The following is a 22,071-nucleotide window of genomic DNA, read 5'->3' as shown; positions in this document are numbered from 1 at the left end:
ACCGTAGTTTGTCAGCCAGTTTTTCAAATAGAGCCAGTGCTCCATGAAAAAACAGCTCACAGGTCGGTTACTCGGCGCTTTTCCTCAAGATCACCATTGTTCTTCAGCAGGTGGCCAAAGTGTCCGCCTTTGAGTGCTCACATGTACTCAAGGACTAAGGTTTGACAAAACAAGTTTTTCTGCTTCATCAAGAGACATTGTTAGGTGAAACCAGGTGTTTTTCCTTTTTTTTTCTCCCCCCCCCAAATTAGCGCACAGCGGTGAGGAGTACGATAACAACTGCTAATGCTCGCAGCCGCTGCCTTGTGCTAGAAATAAGCAGTTTTACCTGTTAGAGCTTTTACACCATAGCTGCAAAGGTCAACTCCGAGAAAGAGGCTAATAACGTTTTTTGTTTTTTTTTTGTTTTTTTTGTTTTTTTTTTTAAAGATTTTATTTATTTATTTGACAGAGAGAGATCACAAGTAGACAGAGAGGCAGGCAGAGAGAGAGAGAGAGAGAGAGAGAGAGAGAGAGAGGGAAGCAGGCTCCCCGCTGAGCAGAGAGCCCGATGCGGCCCTTGATCCCAGGACCCTGAGATCATGACCTGAGCCGAAGGCAGCGGCTTAACCCACTGAGCCACCCAGGCGCCCTAATAACGTTTTTTATACTCCGAAATCCTCATTCTAGTATTTCTTCAGGGCAGAGCTCTGTCCTTCGATCTTTAGCAGGACAGTTAAAGGAATGTGAGAAGGATTCTTGATCTTGGCACTGTGTTTATTAAGTTTACTGGAACCTTATTCTGGCTGCCCTTTCCTGTCACCTCAGAGCGACAGGAGTAGAGATACGGGGCTGACCCAGACTCAGCGGGTAGTTCTTTAACTTGTATCTTTCCGCCCAGCGAGAGCTGCCTTGCTTGGGCAGACATCTGAGCAGGAATTTGTCCTGGTTCCTTCTTCCCTAAGTAGATGGTGATGAGGGATCTTCCTTTCACTCTTCTCACTTACTGTTCCCTCAGAGTCAGGACTGTCTCCAGTTGGGTCCTCCCGCTGAAGGAGAAGTGGTCCAAGTGAGATGGACAGATGGCCAAGTCTACGGAGCCAAATTTGTGGCCTCCCACCCCATCCAGATGTACCAGGTAGCCAAAGGTTTTTTTGCGGGGGGGGGGGGGGGGTTGCTGGGGAAATACTTGATTGATTCAGTGTTTCCTCTTGAGGAGAGCTCTAGGGAGAGCTCACCGGTTAGTAACCTTTTCAGAGCGTGCGTCTGCCCTGTGTCCTGTCTGCCAGAAGCGGCTTCATTTTGGTAGTCCTTTTTTCAGTGTTCTGGATCCTTCCTGTGATGGCAGGAAATTGCCACTGTGCACAGCGGACCAGGGAGTCAGGGATATCACAGCCAAAGGTCTTTGTTTACTCGGTAGGTGGAATTTGAGGATGGCTCACAGCTTGTGGTTAAGAGAGATGACGTGTACACGCTAGATGAAGAGCTTCCCAAGAGGGTCAAATCCAGACTGGTGAGTGTGCCTGCTGTGTGCCCTTGACTGGTGAGCATGCTTTCTGTGTGCCCTTGACTGGTGAGCATGTTTCTGTGTGCCCTTGACTGGTGAGTGTGCCTTCTGTGTACCCTTGACTGGTGAGCATGTTTTCTGTGTACCCTTGACTGGTGAGCATGCCTTCTGTGTACCCTTGACTGGTGGGCATGTTTTCTGTGTACCCTTGACTGGTGCGTGTGCCTTCTGTGTACCCTTGACTGCTGAGCGTGTTTTCTATGTGCCCTTGACTGGTGCGTGTGCCTTCTGTGTGCCCTTGACTGGTGAGCGTGTTTTCTGTGTGCCCTTGACTGCCGAGTGTGTTTTCTGTATGCCCTTGTCTGGTGAGCGTGCTTTCTGTGTGCCCTTGACTGCTGAGTGTGTTTTCTGTATGCCATTGACTGGTGAGTGTGCCTTCTGTGTGTCCTTGACTGGTGAGTGTGTTTTCTGTGTGCCCTTGACTGGTGAGTGTGTTTTCTGTGTGCCCTTGACTGCTGAGTGTTTTCTGTATGCCCTTGACTGGTGAGTGTGTTTTCTGTATCCCATTGACTGGTGTGTGTGCCCTCTGTGTGCCCTTGACTGCTGAGTGTGTTTTCTGTATGCCATTGACTGGTGAGTGTGCTTTCTGTGTGCCCTTGACTGCTGAGTGTGTTTTCTGTGTGCCCTTGACTGGTGCGTGTGCCTTCTGTGTGCCCTTGACTGGTGAGTGTGCCTTGTGTGTGCCCTTGACTGGTGCGTGTTTTTTCTGTGTGCCCTTGACTGGTGAGTGTGTTTTCTGTATGCCATTGACTGGTGCGTGTGCTTTCTGTGTGCCCTTGACTGGTGAGTGTGTTTTCTGTGTGCCCTTGACTGTTGAGTGTGTTTTCTGTATGCCCTTGACTGGTGAGTGTGTTTTCTGTATGCCATTGATTGGTGAGTGTGCTTTCTGTGTGCCCTTGACTGCTGAGTGTGTTTTCTGTATGCCATTGACTGGTGCTTGTGCCTTCTGTGTGCCCTTGACTGCTGAGTGTGTTTTCTGTATGCCATTGACTGGTGAGTGTGTTTTCTGTGTGCCCTTGACTGCTGAGTGTGTTTTCTGTGTGCCCTTGACTGGTGCGTGTGCCTTCTGTGTGCCCTTGACTGCTGAGTGTGTTTTCTGTGTGCCCTTGACTGGTGCGTGTTGTTTTCTGTGTGCCCTTGACTGGTGAGTGTGTTTTCTGTATGCCATTGACTGGTGCGTGTGCTTTCTGTGTGCCCTTGACTGGTTGAGTGTGCCTTCTGTGTGCCCTTGACTGGTTGAGTGTGCCTTCTGTGTGCCCTTGACTGGTGCGTGTGCCTTCTGTGTGCCCTTGACTGGTGAGTGTGTTTTCTGTGTGCCCTTGACTGGTGAGTGTGTTTTCTGTGTGCCCTTGACTGGTGCGTGTGCCTTCTGTGTGCCCTTGACTGGTGAGTGTGCTTTCTGTGTGCCCTTGGCTCCCATCTGGGAGGGAGCAAACAAAACAAGGGTGTGTCCTTTTGTTCTTTCCTCCGGGTGGTTGGCTACAGAGTGCTCATTGCTTGCTTTTTCTTCTGTAGTCTGTAGCCTCCGACATGCGCTTCAATGAGATTTTCACGGAGAAGGAGGTTAAGCAGGAAAAGAAACGGCAACGAGTGATCAACTCAAGATACCGGGAGGATTACATCGAGCCTGCACTATACCGAGCCATCATGGAGTAGGTGCTTCTGGGGGCCAGCAGGTGCCCAGCCATCAAGGCGACAGCACTCTGGGGTTCCACAGCACAGCAGACACTTGGAACTCTGAAGTCTCTGCGAGTGAAGTTGTAAAACGAAAAGGAATGGAATAACCGACCCCATCATCCTCTCACGCCCCTGTTCCCCATCGCATTCCGCTGTAGTGAAAGGACAGACTTTCTTGGACTTGTGGCAGCCGCGCCTATCTCCCCGCTGAAGGGCTGAGCACTGAAACGCAGGGCTGCACTGGCCCTGGTCTACAGTGGGGTTGACTGCGCTGGTCGGGCTGGTTGCCTAGGACTTAGCTTCCTGACAGTCACCTGCACCAATGAGGCCAAGGTGCTGGTGTTTACTCCCTCCCCCTTTTGTATTTATGTGTGTGTGTGTGTGTGTGTGTGTGTGTGTGGTTGGACCAGCTTCTGCCAGCCCCTGGCCTTTACTTTCTTCTTTGCCTGTCCAGGGCAACAAAATGTGAAATTCTGCCCTCAGCTGAGCTGAGTAAAGGCTCCTGGGGGTTGGCTGGAGATGGAGTGTGGCATCTGTCTGTCCCTGGAACTGCCTCAAGGGAGTGCTGGCAAAGCTGCAGTATCGAGATGTCACAGAGTTAATGCCTCCTCGTCGTCCTGTCTTGGAGGAGAAGACTGGGGGTAACATGGGTGTGTGCCTGTTCATGCTAGGCACAGAGCCTCTGTGGCACAGTATTAGAGGGTATGGCTGGGGAACACCCTGAAGGGGGTTCTTAACAATGGAAGCAGGCAGAGCCTGGTGGGTGATTCTGTCAACAGAAAATTGCAATCATGCAGGGGCTGGGAGGGTTTAGATGAATTGGGGCCATTGGAGACTAGGGGCAGGTTTAGACACGTCCCTGGTCTGGGGGTGGGAGGGAGCTGATTTGTGGGTGGGGGTGGGAATGGAGGGCAACACTGAAGGGGTTAAACAGGTTTTTGCTCCTCATGAATTTGTTTGCCTGGGCCCAGGATTGGAGGGCTTCACACCTATACCCTGTGTATACAAGAATCAGATTTATAATACTTCCCTGTTTTTTGTTACGTATGAACGCTATAAACCAAATTATTTTGAAAACTGGTGCATCACCTTGTCCTTAGCAATAAAATGTGTTGAGCAGAGGATTGGTTGTGTCTGCCCCAAGGAGCCTGAGTGGCCCAGGGTCAGGCTGGAGGTATATCTAGTCATAAATTCTGGAGCAGCGCCAGGTATTTTAAAGTTTTTTTTTTTTTTTTCTTAATATCTATTTATTTGACAGGCAGCGCAAGAGGGAATACATGCAGTGGGAGTGGGCGAGGGAGAAGCAGACTCCCCACTGAGCAGGGAACCCAATGCGGGGCTCAATCCCAGGACCCTGGGATCATGACCTGAACCCAAGGCAGGCATTCAACGACTGAGCCACCCAGGTGCCCCCAGGGCCAGGTATTTTAAGAAGACTCAAGCAGGACCCAGGAAGCTGTCCTAAAACCTATGGGTTCCTTGTCAAGGTCTGGTCCTGTGGCTGTGTGCTAGACCAGACAAGGTGACAGACACATGGGAGAAGAGGCACTTGTGGCTCTGAGCACCTTGTTTTGTTTCCTTTGCCTTAGGGATGGGAAGGAGGGAATGGAGGACCAGACCACTTTCACAGTCAAACAGGGTTTGGTCTCTCACTTCTGCTACACTTGATTATCTTCACCGGGCTGGTCCAACTTAATATCATGTGTTCCATGCAAACTGTGGAACCAGCCTAACAGCGTTTTAAGGGACTTGGCCCCCAGTGGGATCCAGTGGGGTCTTGAAGCTACTTTGAGCTGCCTGTAGTTGGTGAGAAACTTCCCTGGAGGATCCAGTCCCTTTGGTGGGTTCCTGGGGTATAGGTGGTTGAGGATGGAGCAGGAGCAGGGTAAGGAGGCGCCAGTGACTATGAGCCAGACTCGGGGGCACAGCAGAGCTGTTCCAGCTGGCCCTTGGATGACCAGGCACTTGTTTCATGGCCTGTCTAGGGGCTAGAGGCTTGGGTCAGCTCAGCAATCCTCAAGGCTGCTTTATATCCCCGGCTTGGGAGGTGGTTGCTACATGGTGTCTGATTGTGGGGGGGGGGGGGGGGGGGGGGGGGGGAGGGAGGAGCTGCAGGTTTCAAAGATAGTTTTCTATGCCAACTCCCTCCTGGGGCCAAGAAAGGAAAGCTGAATTTTTGTCCAGCATCCAACAATTCATTGGGAGATGAGGTGGGACTGGTCTTCATGGATTGTTGAGCCCTGGGAGCACATATCTTTGAAGGGAAGGAACACACTTCTCTAGACTTGGCAGGGTCCAGACCCTCCTACCTCTCACGGACCCCACCATCTCCATCCCCATTCCTGCTGAAGGACCTGCAGGGCTGAGGTGCCTGGTCTAACCCCAGCAAAGCTCTTAGCAGCTGACCTTTCTAGACATTATGCACTTTGGATTTTGGCTTAAGTAATAACTCCGGGGAAACCGAATTTTAAAGAGGGGATGAAACTTGCTCAAATCCTACAGAACAGGCCTCTTCCTCATTGCCTGCCAGTGCAGTCAGGCCCAGGCTGGAATCCATCCTCTGATGGATTCCAGGGAAGCCTTTTTGTCAGGGCAAACTGCCCTCCTTTCCTAAGGTGGCATCTCTGGGTTGGCAACCAAGGATCGCAGCCTGACGGTACCTTCTCCCTTCTGTCCATCCCATCAGTGGTGGTAAACGTTTCAAATGGTGCTCCAGGTGGATATGCTGGTGTTCACGGGCGGGAATGACTGTAGGGTGGGAGAGAGCTGGGACCTCGGGAGCTGCAGGGCGAGTAGTCCTGTGCGCGGACTAGGCATTTTCTGCCACACTGAAATGGGCAATACAGCAGGGAACCCTGTTTCCTTATACGCCACAGGATAGGGCAGGGTCGCCCAGCCCGTAGAGGCTGCCAAACCTTGGGCCTCAGGGAGCCCACCAGCGGCGCTCAGCCGGGTACCCGGCGGCAGCTGCGGCCCTTGTGGAATGACGGTGGCCAGCCTGCATCTGCGCCCGGGCGGCCGCCGGCCCTTCGCGCGCCTGCGAGGAAAGGCTCCGGAGGAGCTGGGTCACGCCCGCGGGCATCAGATGTTCTCCTCCCGGCCATGAGGCCATGAAGCCGGGGGAGGAGAACTGCTCCAGGCGGCGGATGTGCTCCGGAAAACTGAGGCGAGGTGTCCCCGCTGACCTGCAGGCCGGGCCGCCTCGGCCGGACGCTGCTCCGCACCTCCCGCAGCCCGGGTCCCCGCGGAGGGTGGGGTGGGCGGGTCGGGAAACTGGGGGTGCCGGTGCCTATTGGGTCTCCGCGAGCTTGCGCTCGCCCGCTGCCGCAGCGCAGCTCTACATTGGTCAGCCCGGCGCCCCGCCCGGCTCCCGCGGCCCGATTGGCCGCGGATGCCCGACCCCCGGCGAGGGCGCTGAGGCGGAGAGCGGGATTGGTGGTCGCGTTGTCCCCGGGTCGCGGCCGCGCGCTCCGCCCGCCGCTGCGTCCCCACTATGGCGGCGCCCATGCAGCCCACCGCGTCGTGGGCGCCCGCCGGGGTCCCCCGCGGCTGTTGCGGCCACCTGCGCCCTGGCCTTCGCCTTCCCGCCCGCGTCGGGCTGGGCGCCGCCTCCCCACTGCCTCCCTCTCCGCTGCGGTAAGGGCCAGTCGTGCGCGCGTCGGGGCGCAGCAGCCACCGCAGTAACGGTGGCCGCGCCACCCCTCCCCTCCCCCGCCGCCCCTGGTCCCGGCGGGCGCGGAGTCCGCCCGCTCGCGCTGGGGAAGGGAGGGTTGGGGGCACGGCCTAGCTGCGCCCCCCACCCCCGAGCAGTGAGGTCCAGCTTGGACTGGGGGCTCGGGCCCGGACTGCGGGCCCCGAGCGATTTCGTCCGGGAAGGTGGGGCGGACAGCCAGGCCCGGGGGGAGGACGGCTGGACCCGGGCCGCGCTGTGTGAGGTCACCTGCGTGCGAGACCCCTCAGCGCTGCGCACCTTGGCGCAGAGGAGGGACGGGCGAGCTGGCCTCCGCTGTGGGAAGAGGAGAAGGAAAAGTCCAGGGAAAGCTTGAGCGGGAATCTGTAGCTCACTGGGTAGCGGTTGTCATTGTTTACTGCTTTCCTGGCAGCCAGACATTCGGGGGACCGGGTCAGTTTGATAGGCAAAGGACGCCTTTTTGGCTTCCTTTCCTTCTGGCACTTCTCCCCATTGTTAATTCGGGAATCTTGCTTGCAAGACGAAATATCTTCGTGATGAGAGCAGGTTTGGGGAGGATGGTGTCCCACGAATGTTTTGGGTTTCTTTTTGTCACTGCTCATTTTTAAGATTCCTCAATAAACTTCATTTCTGTTTGCGCTTCCCTCACAAACGAGGGAGGAGTGGAATGCGTGAACTAAATCAAAGTAGTTAATTGAGAGAGAGAGAGAGAGACCAATGAAAGCGGCTGTTATTTTGTAAAAACTGGGAACTTTTTTGTGGTTGTAATTTGAGTTGTCTATACTATACCTAGTTGAACTTGAAGGTAAAACAAAATTACTTATTAGGTTCCTGGAAGTAAAGTAGTCCTCATGGAAAATTAGGCTATCTCTAAGTCAAAATCACCTTGGAGTGATGATCGTTGAGCTGTTTGGCATACCTTCAAGTCAAAAAGATTAAAAGGAAGCCGGCACAAAAATTTATGACCAAACTGTGTTTTCAGATCACCTCTTAAGGCAGTAACAGCTCCTACGATGAACGATTTTTCACTCTAGGATATCTTGAAGTATTAAGTGATGAATCTCACTGTTTTGCAAGTCTACGTGTGTGGTCGTGGTTAAATAAAAGGAAATTATTACAGAGGGAATAAGATGTGCATGTTCTTAGAGTAATTGACTTTGGATCATCAGTAGTGTCTCATGAATACATATTATGTGCAAGTCAGTAAGAATGTGGGGGAACTGAAGACCTGTAAGGTTAGAGACTTGTTCTGATTAGCCTAAGAGAGAGTTGTGGGAAAACAGGGCACACAGGACACTGATAACTGGTCATATTGCCTCTAGAATTCCTAGACAGTAGGTAGGAGAATTTGGGAAGAGAAGAAACCCATATATTTGAGAAAGGTTTCACAGGGAAGCTGATGCTTGCCTTAAGCCATTACTGGGTAAGCCTGGGGGATGAAGAATAAGAAGACGGAAGATACAAGAAAGGATGGTCAGGGGGCAGGGGAGAACCGGAAATGCTCATGGGTGATTCTAGGAGGTTCTTGTTAGAGAAACTGGGAGGTAAGTTTGTATCAAAAAGGTAGGTGGGTGGCATCAGATGGAGAAGTAACTTTGTCTCAGGCAGAGCAAAGGATAAAAAGGTAGAAGCATGTAACTCCAGCTAGCCTTTAGAAAGATAGACAGTAGCACTTTGTTCATTCTTGTCACTTTTCTGATTAATCCCAGGTGTGTGTACCGACAGTCCTTGTGACTACTGAGATTGAGGATTGGGGCCTCTAGATGCCTTCTTGCCTTCCTTCTCTCCCCTTGTGTTCACTTTGTTGCCAGGTCTTGCGGCTAGACTCCCCACTGTTTTTGTCATCTGCTGCTTTCCATTTCTGCTGTCATCAGTCTTATTTGGGGTCATTGATACCATGCCGTTGAGTTATTGTAGGAACTCCACCCCCAACATTCCCCCCCTCCCATCTATGCTGTGTACTGCTCTCTCACTTCCAGGTATCTCACTTCCCTAGTCAAGACTTTTAACAGCTCCCCATTGTCTGTTGAATTAAGCACAGAACAGACTGGCAGAGACACTATGGGTAAATTCATTTCTTGCATTCCCTTAGATTTTGTTATTTTTTCCAGGTCAGTAGAACTGTTTGCTCTTTGTGCTTTGCTGTTTGTGCTTCATATCTTTGTTGATGTTGCTTTTTCTATCTTAAATGACCCCCTTGAATCTCTAATTATTGGTTCTTACCTATGTTCAGGGCCATGTGCTATGGAAGGTCCTTTGTGAAACTTCCCTGTACTTTTCTTCCCATCTAGATGGGACTTGTCTCTCCTTTAAAACATTTTATGTTGACAACTGTGCCAAAAATGCAGACTCTAGCAGGCCATCTGATTTTGCTACCTCCTGAGGGCACTATAAAACTCCCATCTATGGGAGTTTTATAAAACTGAACTTGTTCAGAGCATAGACAGTCTTCATCATCTAATACAGTATTTTGTACATAGTAGGTACTTGACAGGCTTGGGTTTTTTTTTTTTTTTTAAGATTTATTTATTTATTTGAGAGAGAGTGACTGCGCATGAGAAGGGAGAGGGTCAGAGTGAGAAGCAGACTCCCTGCTGAGCAGGGAGCCCAATGCGGGACTCCATCCAGGGACTCCAGGATCATGACCTGAGCCGAAGGCACTTGCTTAACCAACTAAGCCACCCAGGTGCCCCTGACAGGTGTGTTTTATATTGAACATAGCTTTAAACCAAGATGGATGCAAAGAAAATTCTTTGTACAAACAAAATGTTCATCATAAAATCTGTAAAGAAAGTTACTTATGTGAAAGAATTCCTTATTAAGAGATCTGACGAGGGGTACCTGGCTGGCTCAGTCAGTGGGACTTGTAACCCTTGATCTCTGGGTTGTGAGTTCAAGCCCCACATTGGATGTAGAAATTACTTAAAAATAAAATCTTTAGATTTTTTTTTTTTTTTTAATGAGAGAGAGAGCATGAGCAGAGGGGAGGGGCAGAGGGAGAAGCAGATGAGGGAGAAGGACCTGGTGAGGGGCTCGATCCCAGGACCCTGAGATCATGACCTGAGCTGAAGGCAGTTGCTTAATCAACTGAACCACCCAGCTGCCCCCAAAACAATTTTTTTTTTAAGATTTTATTTATTTATTTGACAGAGACACAGTGAGAGAGGGAACACAAGCAGGGGGAGTGGGAGAGGGAGAAGCAGGCTTCCTGATGAGCAGGAAATCCAACAAGGGGCTTGATCCCAGGACCCTGAGATCGTGACCTGAGCCAAAGGCAGATGCTTAACCACTCAGTCACCCCAGCACCCCCCAAAAATAAAATCTTAAAAAAAAAGAGAGATCTGATGATCTGATGTATTGATCTGGAGGGCTTGGATTAGGCTGCATTAACAAAAATCCATTAAGACTTAAGTAGCTTAACAGAACAAAAGCGGATTTCTCACTAGCACAAGTGCCCAGGGAACTGTGCTCCTCACAATCACTCAGGGACCCAGGCTGATGGAAACTCCATCCGAACATGGTGTTTCAGCGATCATTTTGATCTGAGTGAAAGATGGTGGTTAGGGGGCATGGTCCCTGGATGGCACATGTCACTTTCGTTCACATTTCATCCCCTAAGGCAAGTTACATGGCCAAACCTAACTTTAAAGAAGAGCAGGGAGGGGTACCTGGGTGGCTCAGTTGGTTAAATGTCCAACTCTTGATTTCAGCTCAGATCATGCATGATCTCAGGGTTGTGGGGTTGAGCCCCGCATTGGGCTTTGTGCTCAGTGTAGGGTCTTCTTGTTCCTCTCCCTCAGTTCCTCCCCTATGCATGCTGTCTCTCTCTCAAACAATTAAAACAAAACAAAACAAAACAAAAAACAGGGAATTGCAACTTTAGCATGTGCCTGGGAAGCAAAGAGCCAGATCTAATTGGTGGGCAGCAGGAAGGACTAATGCATCTTTTATGAGTACCACAGTCCATAGAAGATTGGAGGTAGCAAAGTCAGATGGCCTGCTAGAGACGAGCGTATTGACAATAGCAAGAAATAGGATCTCTAGCTAGGTATGGGAGGAAGCTGGATAGGGAAGTTGGGACTCCATGACAGGCACTATACATATCCACAGGCCAGGGCTGCTGGTACTTGGGCAGGCTGGTGTACCCTAGTCCCAGCAGAGTCATGCCAAGGGCATCACTGTTCTATATTGCCCTCAGTAATGAACACAGGAATGGTCCTGAGGCATCCCAGAAAAGTTGAGTTATAGTCAAGTAATTTAGCTAGGAGGAATGAAATAATTGGAGGTACATTTTCACTTGTATAACTAAACTAAGAAGGAAACTTAGTTTAACATTGGTGAAATTGGGTTTCCTTGAGACCATCAAACTTCAGGGAGGAGAGTCTTTTTTTTTTTTTTTTTTTCTTTAAAGATTTTATTTATTTGAGAGAGAGTTGGGGAGGGACAGAAAATCTCAAGCATTGAGTGCAGAACCTGATGGCGGGGTTTGATCTCCTGATGCTGAGATCATGACCTGAGCTGAAACCAAGAGTTGGATGCTTAACTGACTAAGTAACCCAGGTGCCCTGAGATTTCACTTTTGATAAAGAATAGAAACATAGAGTGTTGTTTGGAGCTTTGGTGCAGGAGATAAGATCTGGGTTGAAATCTTGTTTCCGCCACTAATTGTCTGACATTGACCAAGTGTCTTCTTGAGCCTGACGTTATCAGTAAAATATGCGGGGTGAATCAATAGAGTTGGTTTATGTAAAGCGCTTTGCATAGTACCTGGTTCGAAGTAAGCAGTCCTGTTCATGAGTATCACCACCAGCAGCAGCAGGATTTGAAAAACACTTTTTTTTTTTTTTTTTATTTGACAGAGAGAGATCACAAGTAGATGGAGAGGCAGGCAGAGAGAGAGAGGGAAGCAGGCTTCTTGCTGAGCAGAGAGCCTGATGCGGGACTTGATCCCAGGACCCTGAGATCATGACCTGAGCCGAAGGCAGCGGCTTAACCCACTGAGCCACCCAGGTGCCCTGAAAAACACTTTTGAGCAAACCTAGGAATGTAAGTAGAAGGCTTCCCTCAAATTTTCCTACCTTTTTTTCCCTGTCCTTGGATAGCATTCTTTTACTTTTTTTGAAGATTATTTATTTATTTATTTGACAGACAGAGATCACAAGTAGGCAGAGAGGGAGAGAGAAGCAGGCTCCCCATTGAGCAAAGAGCCTGATGCAGGGCTTGATCCCAGGACCCTGAGATCATGACCTGAGCCGAAGGCAGAGGCTTAACCCACTGAGCCACCCAGGCGCCCCCTTGGATAGCATTCTTACCATACCTTTCTTATTTTCACGTTTGTCATATTTTATTTTACTTAGTCGTATGTATGTCTGTGTCCACCATCACACAAGGCACTCCAGTCACCTATTAACTGAGCAGGTGCTGTTAGGTGCTTGTGCTGTTTATATTGGCCTCGGTAATGTCACTCAGGGAGCAAAAATCAACTTTTGTTCTGCTCTGTTTTCAGCACTAGCAAGGCCCTGTGCTAGGTCATGGCATTGTAAGTTAAGAAAGGGATGGCACTGGCCTAAAGGAGCCTATAGTCTGGTAGGACCAGAAGCCAGTAAGCTGGCAGATAAAATACATTGTCACAAGGGCTGTGTTTGAGGATCCCTTGGGATCTCCAAAATGAGACTTGCTATCACACTGGGAGTATAAATAACAGTTTTCCAGAAAGGTTCACACCTAACCTAGGTCTTGAAGAATCACTGGCTATTAGCTTTGTGGATGTGGGTTTGAAAGGCTTTCTGACAGGAAATGATGTGTGTAATGGCCTAGAAACACGAGCGAGTGTGGCTACATCCTGAGGACACTTGAGTGGCAGGAGAGGGAAGGGGTGTGTGGAGGCTGTGAAAGGCACCTTGCGAAGGCTTTTTGAGTTCAGGAGTCAGAGCTTTATCCTGCAGAGGAGTAGGAGCCATTGAAGGATTTGAAGGTAGGAAATCAGCTTTGTTCCTTAGGAGGGTCACTGCATGTCGAGGAGGCAGAGCAGTGGGTGCCCCGTTTCCCTGACAGGGGAAGTTCTGAGGTTTGCAGCCGTGGTCCCATGCCCTGCTACACAAGAGTCATAGAATGTTCATGTCTGGGGAGAGATGAGAGTGAGGTGAATGGAGGGAGGGCACCGATAGACAGGGGTGGTGATGTGAGTGGGGCCTCGGGGTCTTTCCTGGGGGTGGAGGACAGCACCCTTTCCAGAGGTCCACAGACCAGGATTTCCATCCTGGTTTCCCTGGTTTCTGCAGTATGACCTTGGGCAAACTGCAGAACCCCTTGTGTCTTGTTGGTTTCCAAATCTGTGAAATGGGGTAAAAAATCCCTACCTTGCAAGGTTGCCGCTCTGGCGATACAAGCAGATAGGAAGCCCGGCATGATTAGATAACATAAGGGGCCTCCTGTGATAAAAAATAACATTTTTAAGATTTCTAACGTCTAGAATATTACTGGGTTTGTGGTAGGTGCTCCTCAGCCTTCAGTCCCACCTCCTGGAGATAGCCACTGCCCACATTGTGGTTTTATTTCTATATCTTAAGTGATTGGTGAGTGCTGGTCTGGGAGTGGTAGGCATGGGGGATTATTCTGAGAGCTAGAAGGGAAGCATCGATATGGATAGCACACCGACTTAAACATTCTTTAAATGCCAACAAATTATATATGGCTCTTCAGCTGCTCCCGCCCCCGTCCGGAAGCCACGCGTGCACAAGGGCACACATTCCTGCCCTGGCTTTGCTCCGATGTGCACACTGCATGTATGGCTGGAGCACGTGCTGCTTTGGCCTGTCATCGTTGACTGTGTCCCCCTGAAGTTTTGCTCCTCTTCAGTCTTCTTCTGAGCATGGTTTTAAAGATGATAATGGGGCTTGAATCAGACTTGTTTTCCATTAGGTTCCTCCCTGGTCATCCCCACTGATGGGGAGTTCCTCCCCTCCAAGCTCTTGTGCAACTTAATTTACTTTACTCTGATTAAATGTCATCTACTGTCGTCTTGTCTTACCATTCATTATTTGTCTACTTGGCAGTGCCTTTCTCCTTTTCCTTGATATCGGTTTTTCTTACAAAATCACGGAAAGATGGCATTATGTATTTTTGACATGACTTAAAAACCCACTGAAACCTTTTTTTTTTTTTAAGATTTTATTTATTTATTTGACAGAGAGAGAAATCACAAGCAGGCAGCGAGGCAGGCAGAGAGAGGGGGAAGCAGGCTCTCCACTGAGCAGAGAGCCTGACATGAGGCTCCATCCCAGGACCCTGGGATCATGATCTGAGCTGAAGGGTTAAGAGGCTTAACCCATTGAGCCATCCAGGTGCCCCACCCACTGAAACCTTTTGTTTGAAATATGTTGAATGGGTTAAAAAATTCTATGACTGGGGCACCTGGCTGGCTCGGTTGGTGGAGTGTGTGATCTTTGATTTGTGGGTCATGAGTTTGAGCCCCATGTTGCATATAGAGATTACTTAAAAATTTTTATAAAAAACAAATTCAGGACCCCTGGGTGGCTCAGTCAGTTAAGCATCTGCCTTTGGCTCAGGTTATGATCCTGGGGTCCTGGGATCGAGTCCAGCATCAGGCTCCCTGCTCTGCGAAGAACCTGCTTCCCCCTCTCTCTCTTTGTCCCTCACCCCCCGGCTTGTGCTCTCACTCTCTCTGTGTCAAATATATAAATAAAGCCTTTAAAAAATTATAAAAAAAAAAGAAAAGAAAATTCCATTGTTTGGTTTTTTAATTAATTAATTAGTTAATTAATATAAGTAATCTCGACGCCCAATATGGGCCTCAAACTCACTGCCCGAGATCAAGAGTCACATGTTCTTCAGACTGAGCCAGCCAGGTGCTCCACCACTGAGATTTGATTTGATGTGATTTGATTTGATTATTTTTATTTATTTTTAAAGATTTTACTTATTTCTCTGACAAAGATCACAAGTAGGCAGAGAGGCAGGCAGAGAGAGAGGGGGAAGCAGGCTCCCCACCGAGCAGAGAACCTGATGCGGGGCTCGATCCCAGGACCCCAGGATCATGACCTGAGCTGAAGGCAGAGGCTTCAACCCACTGAGCCACCCAGGTACCCCTGATTATTATTATTTTTAAAGATTTTATTTATTTATTTGACAGACAGAGATCACAAGTAGGCAGAGAGGCAGGCAGAGAGAGAGGAGGAAGCACTCCCTGCTGAGCAGAGAGCCCGATGCGGGGCTCGATCCCAGGACCCTGAGATCATGACCGGAGCTGAAGGCAGAGGCTTTAACAGACTGAGCCACCCAGGCACCCCCATTTTATTTTATTTTTTAAAAAATATTTATTTATCAGAGAGAGTATGTGGTAGGCAGAGAGAGAAGCAGACACCCCACTGAGCAGAGAGCCCAACATGGGACTCTATCCCAGGACCTTGAGATCATGACCTGAGCCGAAGGCAGACACTTAACCGACTGAGCCACCCAGGCGTCCTGAGTTGTTGTTGTTGTTGTTTTTTAATTGAAACACAGTTGACACCTTATTACTAAGTCTTTAAAGTATGTGAAGAGTAAATTGTAAGGCAGCTATTCTCAAGAGTTTTTGGTCTCCGGACTCCTTTGTAAGTTTAAGGTTATTGAAACCCCAAAGAACTTCCATTTTTGTGGGCTTTGTCTATTGGGATTTAATGTATTAAAACTTACCGAGAAAATTTCAAATTATAAGAATATCACCATACATTCCATTAGCTGTGAGGACAGTGATGTTGTCACTTGTCATCATATGTTATGTAGCCTCTGGAAAATCTGCTGGACTCTTGTGAGAAAATGAGAGTGAACAGGCAAATGGTGTCTGAGAATTATTATGAAAATAATTTTAAACTCGTGGATCTACTGAAAGGGCCTTGGGGACCCTTACAGGTCTCTGGACCAGTTTGAGATCTGCCGACATATAGATGTAAGAGTTTTTGTACATGACACTTTTATATCTTTTTGGCAACAAAATGAAATAAGGTGAAAATACTACTAAACATCAGTTTTTGTTTTTTATTTTGTTTTTTGCTTTTTGTTTTAGAGGGGATGAGGGGCAGAGGGAGAGGGAGAGAAAGAGAGCATCTTAAACAGGCTCCACGCCTCGTGTGAAACATAATGTAGGGCTTGATCTCACAATCCTGAGGTCATGACCTGAACTGAAATCAAGAGTCTGTTGAAAACATCAGTTTTCAAAATGCACTCAGCACAGATTTTTTTAAAAAAAGTAACTAGTGGGGCGCCTGGGTGGCTCAGTGGGTTAAAGCCTCTGCCTTCGGCTCAGGTCATGATCTCAGGGTCCTGGGATCGAGCTCCGCATCGGGCTCTCTGCTCGGCAGGGAGCCTGCTTCCTCCTCTCCCTCTGCCTGCCTCTCTGCCTACTTGTGATCTCTGTCTGTCAAATAAATAAATAAAATCTTAAAAAAAAAAAAAGTAACTAGTTTCTAGCTTTGGTTAAAACATGTTCTCTAGGGGCACCTGGGTGGCTCAGTGGGTTAAGCCTCTGCCTTCAGCTCAGGTCATGATCTCAGGGTCCTGGGATCAAGCCCCGCATTGGGTTCTCTGCTCTGCGGGGAGCCTGCTTCTCCCTCTCTCTCTGCCTGCCTCTCCGCCTACTTGTGATCTCTGTTGAATAAATAAATAAAATCTTTTATAAAAAGTTAAAAAAAAAACAACAAAAAAACATGTTCTTTACCTTGAAAGGACAGTTGTGTGAGTACTTTTGGAATATCTGCTAAGTAGCATACTGCTAACAGATACTTGCCATTGCCAGTAATGGTCAGCAAACTGTGCCTTTCACTCCAGAAATCTTTTTTTTTTTTAAGATTTTATTTTATTTTATTTTATTTTATGTAGGCTCTCTGCCCAGCGTGAAACCTAGTGTAGGGCTTGAACTCACAACCCTGAGTTGGAGACCCAAATTGAGATCAAGAGTCTGATGCTTTACTGATTGAGCCACCCAGGTGCCCCTTCTTTCTTTCTTTTTTTTCCTTTCTTCCTTTTCTTTCTTTCAGATTTTTATTATTTTTTTTTAAGTTTGTTTATTTTTGGTAATCTCTGCACCCAACATGGGACTCTAACTCACAACCCCAAAATCAAACGTGGCACGATCCACCCCCTGAGCCAGCCAGGCAGGCCCACGTTTCCTAATGATGTACTTTCAACTCACAACAACAGAACAATATAATGACATCTGTCACTAAGTCTTAATATGCCATATTGCTTCAGGGTTTTGTTTTGTTTTGCCTAAAAAAATAGAATGTTGCATTTCCAGTAAATGTTCCCCTACGTATTTTTTTCTCATCTCTTTCCTTGTTCACCAGAGAAACAGTATCTTGAATTTAAACTTCTTAAATTCCCATACTTGTTTTTATGGTTTTGCTCCATGTTCTGTGCTCACACGCCGCACACAGCAGGGGCCGGGGGCTGGCCGGGCTTGCTGGTGTCTCTGGAACCCTGGCGCGCGTGCCCGTGTGTGAGTGTTGTTGCTGACTGCTTTCAGTTTATGGTGTTTTAGGATACATGGCCATCTCCCAGCCCCCTTCAACACCAGCCTCCACTCTTTGATCTCAGCTGGCCCAGGCAAAGGAGGGTTGTCTCTTCAAACATTCCGGTTGAATTTTCTCAAGACTGATTGCATTCAGTATTTTTAATCTTACACATAGAATTTACCTTTTCCAGATAAAACATCATTACCGCAACCTTGTCCCCAGGACACCATTAAGCAAAACCCCCTTAAAACCAAACCTTAACAGCTCCTATTCAGAAAGGGTCATTTTGTTCGCTTGTTTATTTTTTGGGTAAAAACAAAGATGAACTGAAGATTGTGTTCCCTTGGATCCCTCCGCACCCACCTCCCACCACCAACCTGGCTTTTACTCAGCTGCTTCTGAAGGGAGCATCCAGTCAGAGACAAAACATTTTTCAGCCTTCCGCTTCTGTCTTCTATTTTTATAACCTGGGTGGATATCTAATTTCTACTTAGAAAGTCACTGACCACCTGTGTTACAGGAGTCTGGGTCCAGTCAGGAGAGAGAAACCACATGGTACTTTTAGCAGGTAAACTTAGTGTAAGAATTATTAACTGTAACAAGAATTTGGAGTAACATGAGATCAGCTAGTAAGAAGGAAAGAAAGAGGGGCGCCTGAGTGGCTCAGTGGGTTAAAGCCTCTGCCTTCAGCCCAGGTCATGATCCCAGGGTCCTGGGATCCAGCCCCGCATCGGGCTCTGCTCGGCGGGGAGCCGGCTTCCCTCTCTCTCTGCCTGCCTCTCTGCCTACTTGTGATCTCTGTCTGTTGGATAAATGAATAAAATCTTTTAAAAAAAAAAAAAGGAAAGAAAGAAGCACATGAAAGGATGCTCAACACCATTAGCCATAGGGGAAATAGGAAGCAAAACTATAATGAGACACTTACCCTCACCCCAGCCTCTCTGATGATCCATTTTTTATATATATACACATATGTGTTTATGTATTATATGTAATTTATATATTATATATAATTTATATATTTATAATAATATATATGTATATTGTTTCATTTGCTTGGTTCACACCCACTAGGACAGCTATAATCAAAAAGACAGATAATCACTAGTGTTGGCACAGGTGTGGAGAAATCAGAATTCTCATATGTTGCTGATGGAAACATGAAATAGCTCAGCTGTCATTTCCTCAAACAGTTCAATGTAGAGAGTTACCATGTGACCTAGGTATATATCACTCCTAGATGTACCCAAGTCCTTCTCTAGGTACGTACCCGAGAGAAATTAAAAATTTATGTCCATATAAAAATTTGTATATTGGTGTTCCTGGAAGCATCATTCTTCCAGAAAGTAGAAATAACCCAAACGTCCATCAACTGATAATTGGATAAGTAAAATGTAATTTATGTTCATATGGTGGGATGCTTTTTGGCGCTAAAAAGAAATGCAGCCCTGATCCATGCTACAACGTACGTGAACCTTGAAAACACTCAGGCTAGGTGAAAGGAACCTGTCACAAAGGACCACATAGTGTATGATTCCATATATGTGACATGCCTATAAACATTTGCCTATTCTATAGAACAGAAAGTAGATTAATGGTTGCTTAGGACTCAGAGAATGGGAGGTTGGGCAGGGGGTGCAGCTCAGGGGTGCAGGATATCATTTTGGAGTAATGGGAATGTTCTAAAATTGATTGTGGTAATGTTTGCACAACTATGTGAAAATACCAAAAGCCATTGAAATGTCTACTTTGAATGGCTGAATCGTATGGTACGTGAAGGATACCTCCATAAAGCTTTTCTAAAGGAGTAAAGAGAACCCCAAAGGAATCTAGGCGTAGCACATATAAGGCCTGGGGCTGAGAGAGAGTGCTCAGTGAAGAGCTCCCCAGTCTACCCCACACCTGGTGCAGGCCGAGATAAACTTTGGGGTGCAGTGGACATGACGATGGCTCACTGGGTCACCGATGAGTTACTGTGATGCTGCATGGTGGGATTGGCTGGAAACCAGCCTTCTTGGGGGCTGGGGTCTCTTTGCACAGAGGGGTCTCACCAAGGGCACTGTGCTATGCAGCTGCCCAGGCTGGGCGCTGAGGGCCGCTATTGGCCGCTGCTCATCGTTTATGCCCGGGCACTGGAGAAGCCAGGTGTGCTGTTGGAGTCTACCCGGAGGAACATACTGGAACCCAGAAACAAAATCCCATTTTCCTCCAGCATGGGCTCTCCAGCACCTTCTACTGATAGAGCTCGTATCATGCCAACCAGCAAAGAAAAATATGCACAAATATGCCCGGGCTCAGATCCATCTTGACAGAGCAAGCAAACGGGGTGACTATGGAGCAGAGAGGCAATAAACCTGTAACCCACACAGGAGTCATGGGGATCTCAGCAGCCCCCGAGCTTTTTACTTCCCTTTGGGGTTCCAAGGTTATCCTTGTCCCTAGGCAGCTGTGATTGGAGAAGCCAGGACACTGTGTCTTTGAGTCAACTCGCCCTCAGCCCAGCTCTTTCTAGTCCATTTTTACATCTTTTTCTGTTCTATATGCCTGGTTCTCTTTTTCAGATACCAGTTATGCTTACCCTGGATCTCCTATAACTACTGTTGCTGCACATTTTTGTTTTGTTGTTTGGATTTGTTTTAGTAATCCTCTTACACTTTTGCTTTTTTCCTTTTTTTTTAAAGATTTTATTTATTTGAGTGGGAGAGAGCGTGCGCTTGTGAGCGTGAGTAGGGGAAGGGAGAGGGAGGATCATGACCTGAGCCGAAGGCAGATGCTTAACCAGCTGAGCCACCCAGCTGCCCTTATTCTTTTTCATTTTTTCTTGTTTTTTTTTTAATCCACCTTCATTTCCTTCCTTCCTTCCTTTTTAAAAATTTTGGTTATTTTAAAGTAAACTCTACACCCGACGTGGGGCTCAAACCCACAATCCCGAGATCAAGAGCCACAGACTCCACCCCCTGAGTCAGCAACGGGTCCCCACCGTCCCCAGGGTTGCTTTCATGACTCTTACCATCTTTTCAGCAGCGACCACTTTGTTGGCTACCGCTGAGGCTTTCATTTCCGTGATGGTGTTATTTTTCTTGGTTCACTCTTCCTGAATGCTAATTTTACTTTATTTAGAAAAATGGCGTTGTCTTAGTATTTTTTCCCTGAGCTCCCCCTTTCATGTCTGCTCTTAGTTAGCTCGTGTTCTAGAGAGCCAGTTGGGAGTGGGTGGGATTAGGATAGTCTCTGTTAATGATCTTTATCTGTTCTGTAACCACATTTTTTCTGTCCTGTCATCTTCATCTACCATGTTTTGCCCCAATCGTCCCATTTCCTTTCTTCCACTGTGTTGTAGCATTTCTCATTAGATTTCCTGTACTAATTTCTTTTTATTGCTGTTTTGATTTAGTCTAGCACTTCTTCAGATGCAAAAAGTTACGTGACTGAAGCCAGATCACTGGGATTTGAATCCTGGCTTTGCCATTTGCCAGCTCTGTGATCTTAAACAAGATAATTCAACCTCTCTCTGCCTCAGTTTTTTCTGTATGTAATGGGAACGATAGATAACCTCATAGAATTGGTGAGAAGATTCAGTGAGTTAAATCGTTCAAAACTCTTAGAACCGTGGTTGGTCCACAGTAAGTGCTATATGAATATTTACAATATTGACTTACCCTGCTCACTAACTTGCAATTAGAAAATGCACGTTCCTCTGCATAGGATAATTTAACATATTGCATATTAATTAACTACTTAAATCTGCCTAGTCGTGCGTAACAGCTGAATAGGAGCTGTGCATTCAGCAAAAACGTTTGTTAAAATATTGATGAGCTTTGGGGCACCTGGGTGGCTCAGTGGGTTAAAGCCTCTGCCTTTGGCTCAGGTCATGATCCCAGGGTCCTGGGATCGAGCCCTGCATGGGGCTCTCTGCTCAGCGGGAAGCCTGCTTCCCTTCCTCTCTCTCTGCCTGCCTCTCTGCCTACTTGTGATGTCTGTCTGTCAAATAAATAAATAAAAAAATCTTTAAAAAAAAATTGATGAGCTTTTCAATAAATTTTTTTGGGAAGCTGGATAATAAATAGCATGGTATATAATAACTTCTCATTAGTTTGCCTCAAAAATATTCACAGGAGTTATGCTTTGTGGTTTTTGCTCTGCATACCTTTGTCTTTTTTTTTTTAAACATTTTATTTATTTATTTGAGAGAGAGAGAGAGACAGTGAGAGAGAGCATGAGCGAGGAGAAGGTCAGAGGGAAAAGCAGACTCCCCGTGGAGCTGGGAGCCTGATGTGGGACTCGATCCCGGGACTCCAGGATCATGACCTGAGCCGAAGGCAGTCACTTAACCAACTGAGCCACCCAGGCGCCCTGCATACCTTTGTCATACCTGAGTTTATATCCAGTATGGCTGATATTTGAAGGTCAGCAAAATTCTGACATCTTATTTTCTTTTATTTATTTTTAAAGATTTTTATTTATTTATTTGACAGAGAGAGAGAGACAGCGAGAGAGGGAACACAAGCAGGGGGAGTGGCAGGCTGAGGGAGAAGCAGGCTCCCCGCTGAGCAGGGAGCCCAATGTGGAACTCGATCCCAGGACCCTGGGACCAGGACCTGAGCTGAAGGCAGATGCTTAACGACTGAGCCACCCAAGCTCCCCAA

The 22,071-nt window shown here is 47.6% G+C and overlaps 2 protein-coding genes across 8 annotated transcripts in view; both read left to right on the top strand.

The window, feature by feature from the left end:
- KDM4A (lysine demethylase 4A) overlaps positions 1–4,300 on the top strand; it is a 48,802-nt gene extending 44,502 nt beyond the window's left edge. For both annotated transcript variants that reach the window (XM_047727344.1, XM_047727343.1), the window contains exons 20-22: positions 998–1,117; positions 1,400–1,492; positions 3,062–4,300. In XM_047727344.1, coding sequence (XP_047583300.1) covers positions 998–1,117; positions 1,400–1,492; positions 3,062–3,202 — 354 coding nt within the window. In that variant the 3' untranslated portion in view covers positions 3,203–4,300. The remainder of the gene's footprint in view (positions 1–997; positions 1,118–1,399; positions 1,493–3,061) is intronic.
- A 2,018-nt stretch (positions 4,301–6,318) lies between these two features.
- ST3GAL3 (ST3 beta-galactoside alpha-2,3-sialyltransferase 3) overlaps positions 6,319–22,071 on the top strand; it is a 193,162-nt gene continuing 177,409 nt past the window's right edge. For 4 of the 6 annotated variants that reach the window (XM_047727348.1, XM_047727349.1, XM_047727346.1 and 1 more), the window contains exon 1: positions 6,730–6,859. Coding sequence is in view for 1 of the 6 variants with exons in the window: in XM_047727345.1 (XP_047583301.1) it covers positions 6,334–6,859 (526 nt within the window). In the remaining 5 variants the exon portion in view is untranslated. Of the gene's footprint in view, positions 6,860–16,529; positions 16,547–22,071 lie in introns of those variants that run through there. The other 2 variants (XM_047727345.1, XM_047727347.1) reach the window with 2 other exon arrangements.

This window comes from Lutra lutra, chromosome 4 (genome assembly GCF_902655055.1).
Source record: "Lutra lutra chromosome 4, mLutLut1.2, whole genome shotgun sequence".
Taxonomy (NCBI): Eukaryota; Metazoa; Chordata; class Mammalia; order Carnivora; family Mustelidae; genus Lutra; species Lutra lutra.
This window is presented reverse-complemented; position numbering and strand designations above follow the sequence as displayed.